Raw genomic sequence first — 14,998 nt, 5'->3', positions numbered from 1 at the left:
TCACCGAAGGCGAAGTAACCCAATACTTCTTCAAGTAGATGTCTGGGTTCTAGCAGGCTCGTTTGGCATACATGTCAACAAAGGCAATGCTAAGTACGACATCTCTTTTCAACAGCCTCTGAATAATTTTTTGTGCCCTTATCAACATCTTGCATAGAGGCACATGCCTGCAAGATGCACACGTAGGTACATGCCTCTATTTTTTTGTCGGTAAGAATCGACCATGGTTTTTGACTAAATAGCAAGGCAATTACAAGGTTCAGCGGCATCTTAAATTTTGACAAGCACCATACTATCATCCCTACAAAATTGGGCTATCGGGCACAAAAGCAAGCATACTTATCAAAGTAGGCGCATCCGAGAGAGTAAAAGCAGGGCATCCAGCTACAAGGGGAAGTTCTTGACTTGAAGCTCCTCCAGCAGACACAGCTGCACCCGACTACAAGGGGAAGCTTTTCCAGCAGACACGGCTGCACCCGCAATAGCAACATGACAATGTGCTTTTCCAATAACTTAGCAAAGTGCGCAGGCCAATATGCCTCTACTTGCACGTCTGCTGCTGCACGCATGAAAGATGGAAGGCAAGTAGAGAGAGAGAGAGAGAGAGAGAGAGAGAGAGAGAGAGAGAGAGAGAGAGAACCTTAGGCCTTTTGAACCGATTGAAAGAGAGAGAGAGAGAGAGAGAGAACCTGAAGCTGAGAGAGAACGTGAGCAGCCACGTGAGCCTGGCCTGGTTGTCAATCTTGCGCGCCGTCAATCTGTGGAGATCGTAGTCGATGTAGGTGTTTTTATTTATACATCGTTAGCTTTTGACAGCGCAGCTTTTTTTTTAGCGCTGTAAATAGGTGCCTCGTGGGTGAATGGGAGGCCATGGACTGGAAATTGCCCACTATGCTAACGAAGTAAAAAAAGTTTTCCCATATGCGATGTTAAGTGCATGGGCACATACTGGGCCTCCATGGTTTTCACAATCAAAGCAGCTCTGCGCTTGATGCTCGCGAAGACATTGGGAGTTTAGGAGAGAGAAAGCGCTGCTACGAATAAGACTGAACCTCTTATCGTAGAGGCTTGCAAGTCACGATGACCAGCTTCACCATAGCTTGGACGCAACGAAGCATAAACACCACAGGCGAAGAGGTGGGGAACATGCAAGAGCTTACAGCGTGGCTGGATAAACAAATGGAAGCTCTACTATGGAGAGAGGCCTGGAGTTACCAAAAAGAATATACGTGCGCAGTGTAGCGTCGCAGCTGGGAGCCCACCCTCATGGCTACACAAGGAAACATGTCGAGGAAGAGAATGAGTCTTTCTTTTGTGAGCTCACTTAAAGACTGTGCTAAGAAGAAGGATTTGCACCAAGGCAGTAGGATATATGCTGATATTCGTGATAGTGGGTTACTTGAAAAGAACCCTTACTTAGGGAACATGTTGGTCAGTATGTATGTCAAGTGCGGAGCACCTATCAGGGCGCAACATGTCTTTGACAAGCTTCCTGTCCGGAACGTCGTTTCTTGGAATGCACTGATTGCGGGATACGCACAACAAGAGCAGGGCCAGAAAGCTCTAGGCTGTTTTCAGCGGATGCAAAGCGAGGGCCTCTCTCCAAATGCAATCACCTACGCATGCATCTTGAAGGCATGTGGCTCTACGCAAGATGCTGATACGGGCACAAAAATCCATGATGATATCGTTAGTCAAGGGCTGTTGCAAAACAATGTCGTGCTTGGCACTGCCTTGGTCGATATGTATGCCAAATGTGGTGCACTTCAGAAAGCACAAGAAGTGCTTGAGGAGATTCCTGTCCGGAACGTCATCTCTTGGAATGCAATGATTGCAGGATATGTGCAACAGGAGCAGGGCCAGAAAGCTCTAGGCTGTTTTCAGTGGATGCAAAGTGAGGGTCTCTCTCCAGATGCAATAACCTATGCGTGCATCTTGAAGGCATGTGCCTCTATGCAAGATGCTGATATGGGCAAAAGAATTCACGCTGATATTGTGAGTCAGGGGATGTTGAAAAAAGATGTTGTGCTTGGCAATGCCTTGGTCGACATGTATGCGAAATGTGGTTTACTTCAGAAAGCACAAAGAGTGCTTGAGGAGCTTTGTGTCCGGGACATCGTCTCATGGAATGCATTGATTGCAGGATATGCGCAACAGGGGCAGGGCCAGAGAGCTCTAGGCTGTTTTCAGCGGATGCAAAGTGAGGGTGTCCCTCCAAATGCAATCACCTACGTGTGCATCTTGAAGGCATGTGGCTCTACGCAAGATGCTGATATGGGCATACAAATTCACAATGATATTGTTAGTCAGGGGCTGTTGCAAGAAAATGTCGTGCTTGGCAATGCCTTGGTCGATATGTATGCCAAATGTGGTGCACTTCAGAAAGCACAAAAAGTGCTTGAGGAGCTTCCTATCCGGAATGTCGTCTCTTGGAGTGCATTGATTGCGGGATATGCGCAACAAGAGCTGGACCAAGAAGCTTTATGCTGTTTTCAGCGGATGCAAAGCGAGGGGCTCTCTCCAGATGCAATCACCTACACGTGTATCTTGAAGGCATGTGGCTTTACGCAAGATGCTGATATGGGCACAAAAATTCATGCTGATATTGTTAGTAAGGGGCTGTTGAAAAAAGATATCGTGCTCGGCAACGCCTTGGTTGACATGTTTGCTAAATGTGGTGCACTTCATCAAGCACAAAAAGTGCTTGAGGAGCTTCCTGTCCGGAATGTGGACTCTTGGAATGCACTGATTGCAGGATATGCTGAACAAGGGCAGGGCCAGGAAGCTCTGGGCTGTTTTCAGCAGATGCAAAGCGAGTGTATCGCTCCAAATTCAGTCACCTATACTTTTGTCTTGAAAGCGATTCTTCCATCTTGAAGGCATGTGGCATGTGGCATTACGCAAGACATGGCAACGCTGGCATTCATGATGAGATGCTTAAATCAAGCTAGAGGGGTTCCACTTCTAAATGGTCAAATTTCCAATTCACAAAGCCCATCACTCACGTGCTGGCCAAACAACGGAAGATGCAAGGAAGACATGAACTGGCCTCCGATCCGGTGGACACATCAACTCCGATAAGATCCTCTGGCACTAGAGAACACCTGCAATGTCACATACATACACAAGGCAATTGTGAAGAAGAGAGATCATTGAGGACATTTAAGAGAGAGAGAGAGAGAGAGAGAGAGAGAGAGAGAGAGAGAGATCTAGGAAAGGCTCTTCATGCTAATAACAAATTGCTCATACAAGTGACGATTGCATGCCTGGGAGGATAGACCCAAGGTACACACAATTGCTACCGCTACTGCTATTGCTATCTGCTCATACACATGAGACTACTGTCTCTGCCTCAACATGGGCTACAACCGTAGCCTGCTGGTCGTCTCCGGTGGAACGTCTCTTGGGAAGAGAACAGATCTGGAGGGACAAGAACAAGGATCAAGACTACCCTAGAGATCATGGATCTCCTCCTCCCCTATGCTTGCACTAAAAAGGTGGCGCTCTACATCTGCATGATCACATGAGAAGAAAAGTGCAAGGGAGATCCCGTGCTGCCCATCGTGTGCCTGTGGTGCTACTTGCTCATGATCGTAATTGCATGGGTTGCATAAAAACGCTAGGCTAGCTACGCTAGAAATGCAAGCGTTCTATCCTCTTGCCATCAACCATCCTAGGGCTGCCTACTAGGGGCGCCCTGCAACCAAAGCCTGCGCACATAGTGCACTCCCCACCCTTGCGCACCCTATATGTCTGAGAGGGTGTTGGTTGACCAGATAGAAGGCAGCCCTCACGACTCATAAATGGGGAAAAATAGGGGAAAGAGGGCAAAGAGAGCACGAGAGGCCCTTGTAGGGCCATGGGAAAAATACTGGCATGGTTGGGAGACTTCGAGCATGCAGGAGCCTATTGGCCATGGAACCAAGCCAAAACCCATTGGGATAAATACTCCTAGCATGTAGGAGCTTATTGGTCATCGAACCAAGCCAAAACCTGGAGCTAAATGTGTCAATAAGTGGATCCTACTACTTCAACTACTAGTATGTACAAGAAAACAGGTGAGAGACTTTCAACCTACTTCCATTTGCTCACTCAGTCAATCTACATGCAGTCATGTCGGTTCTGGTGGTAGGCGAGTGTGCATACCCAAGCTACAGCATGCTTGTAAATCTTGCAAACTATTCTATATGGTCTGCAAAACTTCACTATGTTGTGAGTACGCGAATGTGGTGCGTGTGCGGAGCGAGAGAGAGAGAGAGAGAGAGAGAGAGAGAGAGAGCATGGGATGTGGGTGGAGTAGCTTAACATTATTTGTGCGAGAGAGCTTTTTATTTCTCTATTTAGTAAAGAATAAGGTGTGTACAAATAATAGGCGGTTTGACTTTTTTGACATGTTTGACCGAGGTAAGAGACACGTCTTTATCTACTTAAAGGTGAATGTACCGATAAGTGGTACTATAGGACCTAGTAGTATGTATAGTAGATAAGAGAGGAAACTTGTCTCAATCTATGTCCACTAGCTCTCTCGAAGCCAATGCATGCTGTCGTGTAGACTCTAGCGGTATACAGAAGCGTATAACTATGCTAGAATCATCATACATACCTTGCACGTATCCTGTAATGACCTATAGCATTCCATGATGCATCATGCTAGTGTTAGTCAATCGCATGACTAACAACCCCAACTACAAACACTCTCATTACAGCTCCTATGTTGGGTCTCGACACTAAGAGGTCGTACATGAGAGTCTCGAAGACTGATGACAAACGTGTAATCTTATCCATGCCAATCGCATCAATGCCACGTGCAGTGACCTTTGCCAATCTATCCGCATTAGATATCTCAATCCTCACTGTATCGTTACTAGAACTAATCGCATATGGATGCGTTAATCCTGCGTTAATTGCATATGGATGCGTTAATCTTGCAAGTCATGTCCCATAGATAGATAGGGAGAAAAGCCTCTAACATGAGCATATCAAAGAACTCCATGTTTGTCATCTCTGTCTGTGTCTCTAGGGAGAACTTGCTCTACCTCAGTGTGTACAAACTTAGACAAAACCTGATGTGTCTCACTAAAGCATTGCCGCTCTACCTTTGTCTCTACAAAATCTATTGGCACATCCTGCATGGCTAAATGCTCTGTCTCGTGAGCATGGTGGAGCTCACGTGCGAAGAAGACACGTCTCGTCTCTCGCTCAAAGCATGATAACAACAAAACCGAGACTATGCTATCTCGAACCTCAGACACATGCATAAGATATACCAGGCCGCTGTCACATGTTGAACCATCAGTAAGTTGCACGCAACCAAGTCTCCCACTAGAAAATATATTGAATCACTCACGACAGAAATCGGCATCGCTATCTAGTAACCATTGTGGAGAAAGTGTGTTATCCATAGACATATCTTCAAGAGGTACACTCAAGGCAAGCATGACATCATCGTCACTGGCATAGAGTGCCACTGTAACTGCCTCTCTAACATGTGTCAAAGTTGTATGTGCACCATGCATAGATCTCCATTGATGTCTCGTACATTTGAAATGACGCCTAATGTACCTTGTGGGACCAAAATGCCAACAATGCAAGTATTGGCAAGAATGAGACCTACGTCTCTCACTGTCACACATGTCTGCTATCATAAGTGAACGCCATAATGGCAACAAAGTGGGAGATCACTAGACCACTACACAATCATGAAAATTATGACCAATCGCATCAAAATCAATGCTCGCACATACATAAAACAACTCCACAATCTCATATCTGTAAGCATAAATTGGAACAAACTGCTCAACGAGCGTTAAACGCATAACCATATACGCAAGTAGAGAGCAAACTAGCTCAAAACGCATCTCATAAGAGAAACTGCCTACAAAAATCTGCAAAACACTGAAATCTGTTACTAGCAAAGTCTATAGCTACACAAGCATATGTAATCCTCACTCCTGTGAAAGTGGGTACAAGAACACCAAAACTGTGTCCAAGCTAGCAAAACCTGCCAAAGTGTGAATATATCGACCACTATACAAGATGGCATAACACTACAAAATTTTATGACGAGAAGACGAGAAAAAATAAGCAGAAATTCCTTTGCAAAATGAGCCAAAACTCAACGCACACTGTAAGCCAAAAAACTGCAGATAATTGTCAGAGTGGGAGTTAACTTGACTACTAAACCATCAGAAAATAAACTGCAATTATGTACAAACTATGGCGAGAATCTGAAAGAAATCCGAAAGAGTTTTTCCTAAACCACTGAGCCAAAACTCAAGTACAATCTCTAACATAAACCATAACACTACTGAATGCCAATGAGTAGAAATGCCAAAAAGGCTCCATATTTTCACATACAATGAAAATATGCACTCAACGTACATCAACGGAGTGACCGTGCATAAGCAAGCGCCAAAAGAGTTGCAATTCGAAAACTTGATCAATGTGAAAACAATGTTGTTAAGAGAGCTCAACGACATTCAAAAGTGCTCGCCAAAATGCATGTATAATGGGCATCAACCATGTGTCATAACCATATGTAAACCCATTCACAAAGACCATGAATCCAAGCCAAAATCACTACCAAAATGAAAACTTGTGAAAGATGCTCCACTTGTGTGCTCTAAAAATCGTGTCTCTCTTGAGACCGCTTCGATGGTGTGTAAACACCTCCGTGACTCTTTGCCCAAATCTACCAAAAAACTCTCAAACCATAAGCTTTGCACAAGCTGAAACCTGCAATTTCTGTATACAGTCAGTTTGAGCTGAATATCAGCAAGACGGTGAGGAATTTGCAAAAACTTTCCTCTACAAAGTTGTAGATCAAGTCGAAATAGATAGACAGATTACAAGGACAAAAATGAATCTGAAAACAGTGATGTTGCGCATACAGCTTTTAGGGCAGCACCTTCACTTACACACAATCTTTCATACTCCTTTCTGAGCTTCCACAAGAGCATACATCACTCTCAACTGATCTCACAAGCTCTGATTGCATTCTCACAAAGCTTCCAAGCTTTCTTGATCTCTCCACCGTCAAGAGCGAGCGAGCTCCTCGAAGCTCTCAAAGCTGTCATGCTCTTCGCTAAACCATGTGCTCTGATACCAGTTGAAGAGTACGTGTACGTGGATGCGTGCATGCACGGTGCGGTATGTGAGCGAGAAGGAGAGAGTACACACTATGTGGGTGGAACATGACTCTAGTTATGAGTTTCCCCTTATTATTTGTATATGTACACAAGAATAAGGTGTGCAAAAGTGGGGCTAAAATGCTAAGAAGAATCTAGTCTCTCAACATATTTGGACGATACTTTGCCAGTTACATCTATGATCCCATTTAAAGTGAAGACTAGCAATGATTGGTTATTAAAGATTTTTTTTTTAACCTTTTGAAAGATAGCTTCAAAACAAGCTATCTCAAGTTGTCATTGGATGGGATTCTTCCTCCATGGCCGGACTTAACGTTTTTTCTATGTCCCTATCATGGTTCATTTTCTCATGCATTGCTACTACAAGTCATGATTGTTGGTTTGTAAAGGCTCATTTCTTGCTCAAGGGAGGGACATAGATGCTGGAGATAGAGAAGTTACCATAATTTATAAAGCATGTCAAGAAATTCAAGCAGATGTTCCGGATGTGCATGCCATTGCCAATGCAGCTTAAGGGAGATCATCCTCAGGCATCTTTAATATTAAAATCAAAAATAAAAATTAGACATACATTGCACAAATAAAAAGCCAAGGATTTAACTCCATTGTTTGCTTTACTCTCTAAGTAAGGCCTTCATTCTCTTTGTTTATATCTTGACTTGCTTATATTATTGGAATTAGGGTTGCAAGAAAACACACACAGCTTGGAGAAGATGAAGGAAGCTCAAGACACACAATAGAGAGTGTTTTACTTAGTGTGCAATGGAAAGATAGATAGCCCTAGAATGATGGGCGTATATACAATGCACCAGGGAAAAACCTCCTAGAGAGGGAAAAAATGCACCGGCGGTCCTAAGTGTGTTCACACACATCACTACCACATGTATATGGTAACAATTATCCCCTAGAGTGATGCGATGAACGAGAGCTGGTACATGAGTAAAGGGAAGTGCCATGCCATGAGGACATGATCAGTCCACAAAGGGGAGTAGGCCCAAAGCTGTGCCAAAATCTTTGAACTTCTCACAAGACAATGCCTTTGTGAAAAGATCTGCAAGGTTGTCATGTGTTGGCACATAAGCCAAGCTGATCTCTCCTATTCAGAGCCTCTTCCTGACATAGTGGTAATGCACCTCAATGTGCTTTGTGCGAGCATGAAAAATTGGGTTCCTCGCAACTACCAATGCACTCTAACTGTCATTGTAGATAGTGTTGGCAGTGTCCTGTCCAATACCCAAATCAAACATAAGACATCTAAGCCATACCCACTCAAACGTAGCTGTGAAGACTGCCTTGTACTCAACCTCGCAACTAGAAGTGGCCACAGTAGGTTGCTTCTTGCTCAACCATGATATGCATGAGTTGCCAAGCATGAAACAAAAACTACTTGTGGACACTCTATCTCAAAACAACCACACAATCTTAGTCCAAAAAAGCGTGTAAGTCTGGCGGCAATGATCCCCCCTTAGGATAAACAAGCCAAGATGTAAAGTGACACTCAAGTAGCGGAAAATCTTCTTGACATCCTTCCCATGCGTAGACCCTCGGCTATGCATAAATCTATTGACCTATGAGACTGCAAACTGAATATCCGGCCTCGTGTTACATACATAAAATGATACATCCAACAGCACTTTGGTAAAGGGTGACATCTGCAGGATCACCAACATCATGAAGACTCAATTTCAAATCTGTTTCCATGGGAGTGCCAATAGGTTTGCAATCCTCAAGTCCAAACTTGCATAGCAATGTCTCTATGTAACTTTTTTGACACAAGGCAACACCACCATCATACTGTTCATCATACTGTTTAAATTGTATACCCCAGTAATGATGCAACATCCCCAAATCTTTCATCTTGAAAGTAGCATTCAAATCAGCCTTAAATTCAACAATATGTCTCTCATTTGGTCCAATGATCAGCAAATCATCTACATAAAGAACCACAATGAGAAGTACATCACCCTCATGCTTTACATACAATGTGCTTTCTATTTGGACTGCTATGAAAGCCTCGTTTGACCAAATGAGTGTCAGCCTTCTCATACCAAGCACAAGGAGATTGCTTCAACCCATACAAAGCTTTGTTACATTTTCACACCTTATCCACTTGTCCTTTCTTGACAAAACCACGAGGCTTCGTTACATAAACTTCCTCAAATATGTCACCATTCAAGAAAGTTGTGATGTGTGATTGATGTACATCCCAACCAAAATTAGCTGCCAATGCACATAGAAAGCGCAGAGTAGTCATACAACAAGTGGGGGCAAAAGTCTCTTCATAATCTATGCCTTTTTGTTGTGCATAACCCTTTGCAACAAGTCGAGCCTTATAGAGATCAATCTCACCATCCGGCTTGCATTTCAACTTGTAAACCCACTTCGTACCAATGGCCTTTTTGCCAGGAGGCAAATCACATAAAGTCCACGTGTCATTTTCTATAACTGCATCATATTCTGATTGCATGGCAGCCATCCAATTTTTTGTATTCTATGCCTCATCAAAAGATATAGGTTCCTCAACATCATGTAAGCTAGACACAGCCAAAGCATAACAATCTGATGCATAAGATGCATGGCGAGAACCTGAACGAGTACGACTAGACAAAGGTGCATCCAATTTACTGCCATGCAAAGTATGCACCAGCCATTTAGGCATACCTCTAGCCTCCTCGTTCTCAGCCCTTTCCTCATCAAGTACATCATGTACATCTACATCAATAATAGGACGACTTGTAACATTTTCAGAAAGCTCCATAGGCTGTACATTTGGCTCATTGGAATTTACATTCGAACTTCCACCACTTAAAAGAGGCAACAAAGTGTCATAACTGTCCTATGATCTGACATTACTGTCTCTAGTACATGACAGCAAGGATTGAACAGAATCTTCCACAAACACAACATCCCATGAGACCAAGATACGCTTTGTTTGCGGATGATACAACATGTAGCCTTTGCTTTTAGCACTATAACCAAATAAAATACATTTGACAACCTTATCATCCAATTTTTTGCGCTGTGTTTGTGGCACCAAAGCATATGCTAAACAGCCAAAAACATGCAATGCTCAATAGAAGTCTTTATATCATGTCGTGCTTCATATGGAGTAATAAATTGTAAAGCTTTTGTAGAGCATTTGTTTAGTACATAAGTGGCACACATGATGGCCTCAAGCCAAAAAGAATGCGGCAAAGCTTGACTTTTGACCATACATCGTGCCATTTCCGTAGGTGACCTGTTTTTTCTCTCAGCAACACCATTTTGCTGAGGCGTATAAGGCATTGTACATTGGTGTTTTATTCCATGACTAGCCAGAAATGCATTAAATTCATGAGACATATACTCCCCCCCTGGATCCGAACGGAGGGTGCCCATAGTACATTTCGAGACATTTTCAGCCATAGCCACAAATTGTTTGAAGCACAAAAATACTTCGGAATTCGCTTTAAGCAAAAATACCCATGCATGCCTCGAGTAATCATCAATGAAAGTCACGAAGTAAAGGTAATTTTCCAAGGACAAATTTTGCATGGGCCCACAAACATCACTATGCACAAGCTGCAAGCTGCATGTGGCCCTAACTGAACCATCCTTTGAAAACTTTGAACGCTGCATCTTATCCAAAATACAGCCTTCACAAACATGTTTGATAGGTGCTTCAAGAGGCGGCAAAGAAGCAACCATATCAGATTTTTGCAAACGCAGCAAACTAGCAAAATTCAGATGACCAAAACATGCATGCCAAAGTTTTGCATCTGAAATAGCCTTTGAATCCACAACTGCATTTGCAAAATTCTACCCACACTTGTTATACAAAGTGAGCTTATACAGCCTATGGCATAAAATGCCAGATGCAAAAATTTCATCACCGAAACTGAGATCATGTACAGTACATCTGTCATCCAAAAATTTGACTCCAAGACCAACTCTAGCAAGTGCAGATACAAACAAAAGATTCTTCTTGATCCCAGGTACATAAAGTGCATCAACAAGTGTGAAAGAACTGCCATTTGCAGCAATAAGCACAATCTTTTCAACTCCCTGAACCAGATAAGAGGCATTGTTGGCACAAGTAATTGAATTCCCATGAGGGACAGACTGAATAGAGGTGAAAAAATTACGATGTGAGGTAATGTGCTTTGTAGCACCACTGTCAAAATACCACACATGTGAATCTGCCGCAACTGACATGCATGCATCATCGATAGAAGGATTATAGGTAAACTCTGCACTAAAAGCCCATTCTGCATCAACATCAACATCACAGTCTCCTTTCATAGAAGACTCAACAATAGCTGCATTTGTAGTGGAACGAGCATTTGCAGTAGAACCACCCTCTTTCTTCTTAGCCTCTTTGACCTTCAACTTAGGACTCAGTGATCAAGTGATCATCAGCTTTACAATAATGGCAACGCATCTTCTTTTTTCCCTTATCACCAGAATTTTCAGATGAATTGCTGCAAGCAGAAGCATTAGGAACAGGTGATTTTTCACTCGCAGAAGATCCATAAGAAGTGGCTGTATTGTTGTTACTACCCTTTCCTTATTGAGCTGCAATAAAAGCCTATTCAACTTCATGATGTCTAGTCATGTTTATTCTGGAAAGTGACTCTTGCAACAGCAATGTGCACAATGCATCAAACTTGACAACTTCAGGATTTCCTTGGTCATAAGTCTCCAAGTACTAGCAAAATTCTAGCAAGGCATCAAGAACAGTCTGCACAAGGGAACTGTCCAAAATTACTTCACCTGCAGAAATAAGTTGCTCATTGATATCCTTGACACGAGAAAGGAAAGTTTCCATGTCATTTTCCTCATGCATAATCTTTGATTACAGCTCTTTACGCACCAATACAATTTTAGCCTCATTGCGACTTGCATAAAGACTAGCCAGAATATCCCAAGCCTGTTTTGCAAATTTTGTTGAACGAATGTGAGGAGTAATAGTGCGCTTCACAGACAAGCAATCAATGCATGAGCTTCCACATCTTTTACATCCCAACGAGCTTGTTCTGTCGTAGGTAAAACAGCTCTAATAGTAGAAGCAATACTTGCGGCAAGACCTGCAACATCCTCAACATCGTCTCTATCCTTAGAACCAGGACGTACATCAATGCCCTACACAATACTCCAAACACCCTTTGACACAAGAAAATTTTGTGTCATGTAGGCCCATATAGTGTAATTGTCCCCATCTAATCTGTCCTCAGCAGCAAACATCTTGAACACATCTGTGTTGTTGTCAGCCATGACGAATGCATGCACCTGATGTGAAAACCGCCCAAAAAGAGGAGAAACAAAGCAAGAACAACACGTGCTATATAGCACAAACCGTAGAAGACTATAAGGGACCTATTATGAGGAAAATGGCACTAACAAAATTTTTGCACAAAATGACAAAATAACATGTGCAGTACTACCTGTAGTTGAAATGGAGGTTGAAATGAGCCCGAATTAGAAATCTAAGCAGAGTAGGCTCTTAGAGCTCCTCTGAAATTTTTGTAGATGTGCAAACACTTGCCAAATCTCACAGAAATCGGAGAAAGTGAGCAGGCATGTGCTGGAGTTGCTGGCGACTAAGCCCAAGAGGACATAACCTGCTCTGATACCAATTGTTGGAATTAGGGTTGCAAGAAAACACACACAGCTTGGAGAAGATGAAGGAATCTCAAGGCACACAATAGAGAGTGCTTTAGTTAGTGTGCAATGGAAAGATAGATGGCCTTAGAATGATGGGCATATATACAATGAACGGGGAAAAAAACCTCCTAGAGAGGGAAAAAATGCCCCCGCGGTTCTAAGTGTGTTCACACACAACACTATCAGATGTATATGGTAACACTTATGGGACTTTGGGACCCATATCCGCATGTTACCTTGGTAAAACTCTTTTGCTTCAAGTATCTTGATTGGAATTATTCGTTGTTGATTGATGTTAAGCATAAGAACCCATTGATCTAATGTAGATGGATTCTTCTATTCTTTTGGCTGCAACACGAGACTTTGAAATCCACTTCCATTGTTTGCTAATGGTTCTTGGAAGGAAAGGGCCTTTGACTATTGTCTTTGCTTTATTTTAGCATTGCTTGATGTTTTTCTCTTTTTGGTTGATGATTTTTTGGTCCCTTGATTGTCCTTGGCTTCTTTGCATAGGTGATGGCTTGTGGTTTTGGTACCCATAAATTGTCTTTGACCTTCAAAGTAGCTTTGCACTTTCAAGTTGTATCGAAGAGCAATCCACTCTATGTGATTGTTTTTCCTTGATATATGTGTATCTTCAAGCCATACTAGATCATTGAATTAAACATAAGTGCTTGAGATGAACACTTTCTTGACTTGTTTTTGCTTCCAAAATCGTGTGGAAGGATATTTGGTTGATAGATCTTCGATGTTTTGCTTGAGGCTGAATGTGATGAGTCATTCCTTGTGCTTATTGAAGAATTATGCGCCAGATTCTCCTTCTCAGATATGGAGATGAATTAGAATTAATCGATGTAAGCACATACAAGATGTTGAAAAGAGGTTTTTTAAGGCTCCACTTTAGCTTTACCTTTCCTTTGATATTTGGCCTTGACAATAATAGGGGTTGACCTTTTTGGACCTTGTGACTGTAAAGTTGCTACAATGGACTTCTTGTACCAAATTTACTTGGATTTGTAGCCCTATTTAACATGGAGAAGATAGAAAAGTGTTGTAGATCCTTTGTAGCATGGACTTTGTAACGTCAATTGTGACCAAGAACTACTTCTTTAAACATATCTCTTAGAGTCATCACTTAAAATTTCATTTTGTTTTATTTCTTTTGAATGTTAAGTTAAGCCGCCATTGTATTGGTGTCTTTTGCATGCAAAGGCATGCCAAGCTTACTCCAAAGGAAACCATAATTGTAATCTTTGTCAATAGCATTGTAAAAGATATATACTTGCTTTGCTATAACTAAAGATAGAATTTAACTCAACCTCCTTGACTTTGTCTTCATAACAAGGTCCCCAATCCATAGACGCAAAAAGTTGTGATGGGGCCCAAGATAGGTCTCTATGCTTAATTAAAATCAGACTCTTTAAGTAAGAAAAATCCACGGAACAGGTCCCCTCCATTGACAATGGCTTGAGTCTATAATCCTAGAAATAGACCTAGTCCTGTCTCCCAAGCAAAAATGGGACAATACCCTTAAAAAACTAAAAAAACTAAAAAAATAATCGGCCCTATAACTTCACAAAGGTGTTGGGGAATCCTCTTCAATTGCTTTTTTCTCTTTATATATGTGAGAGCTCAGCCATTGGTGGACTCCAAGAAGCCTAATAGATTTCGGGGGTATATTTCCAGGCGAGCAATTTTTGGTGAGCGCTTTTTAGGAATCAGGTGAGCAGATTCCTAAAAAGATTCTCTCTTCCTCCTTGTTGACTTGTTCGCCTTTTTCATGTCTCTATCTGTGTGTGTGTGTGTGTGTGTGTGTGTGTGTGTGTGTGTGTGTGTGTGTGTGTGTGTGTGTGAGAGAGAGAGAGAGAGAGAGAGAGAGAGAGAGAGAGAGAGGCATTAGGGAGGTTGAGACATAGACAAAGATATGCGAGCTAAGGGTACTTAAAACAATAACATCCATTAATAATAAAAAGTTCCATTTTATTGCACTTGCATTACATATGCAAGAAGCGTTCATCTTCTGGGAGGCCTGGTTTTAGGAGTAGATGTGATGCCTTCGAGTGGCAAAAGAAGATTCACCACGTTCCCTAGCTGCTGCGTCATTTCCTCCTCATCCTCCTCTGTAATGAGCCCAATCTTCTTCCAGCAAGAGAAAGCGAATTGTCCCTTCTCGACCAAGCTGAGTAAGGTCCGCATATTGAGTTCCT

At 42.4% G+C, this 14,998-nt stretch overlaps 1 protein-coding gene across 1 annotated transcript; it reads left to right on the top strand.

The window, feature by feature from the left end:
* Positions 1-933: 933 nt before the first annotated feature.
* Positions 934-3,261, top strand: LOC147462304 (pentatricopeptide repeat-containing protein At4g18520, chloroplastic-like). The gene has a single exon (XM_086483436.1). It carries the CDS (start codon positions 1,267-1,269, stop codon positions 2,875-2,877), a length of 1,611 nt encoding a protein of 536 aa, XP_086339562.1. The 5' UTR covers positions 934-1,266; the 3' UTR covers positions 2,878-3,261.
* The last annotated feature ends 11,737 nt before the right edge of the window (positions 3,262-14,998 follow it).

Source organism: Adiantum capillus-veneris, chromosome 2, assembly GCF_014529385.1.
Source record: "Adiantum capillus-veneris isolate H3 chromosome 2, ASM1452938v2, whole genome shotgun sequence".
Lineage (NCBI taxonomy): Eukaryota > Viridiplantae > Streptophyta > Polypodiopsida > Polypodiales > Pteridaceae > Adiantum > Adiantum capillus-veneris.
The sequence above is the reverse complement of the archived record's forward strand: the minus strand, read 5'-3'. Positions and strand labels throughout refer to the sequence as shown.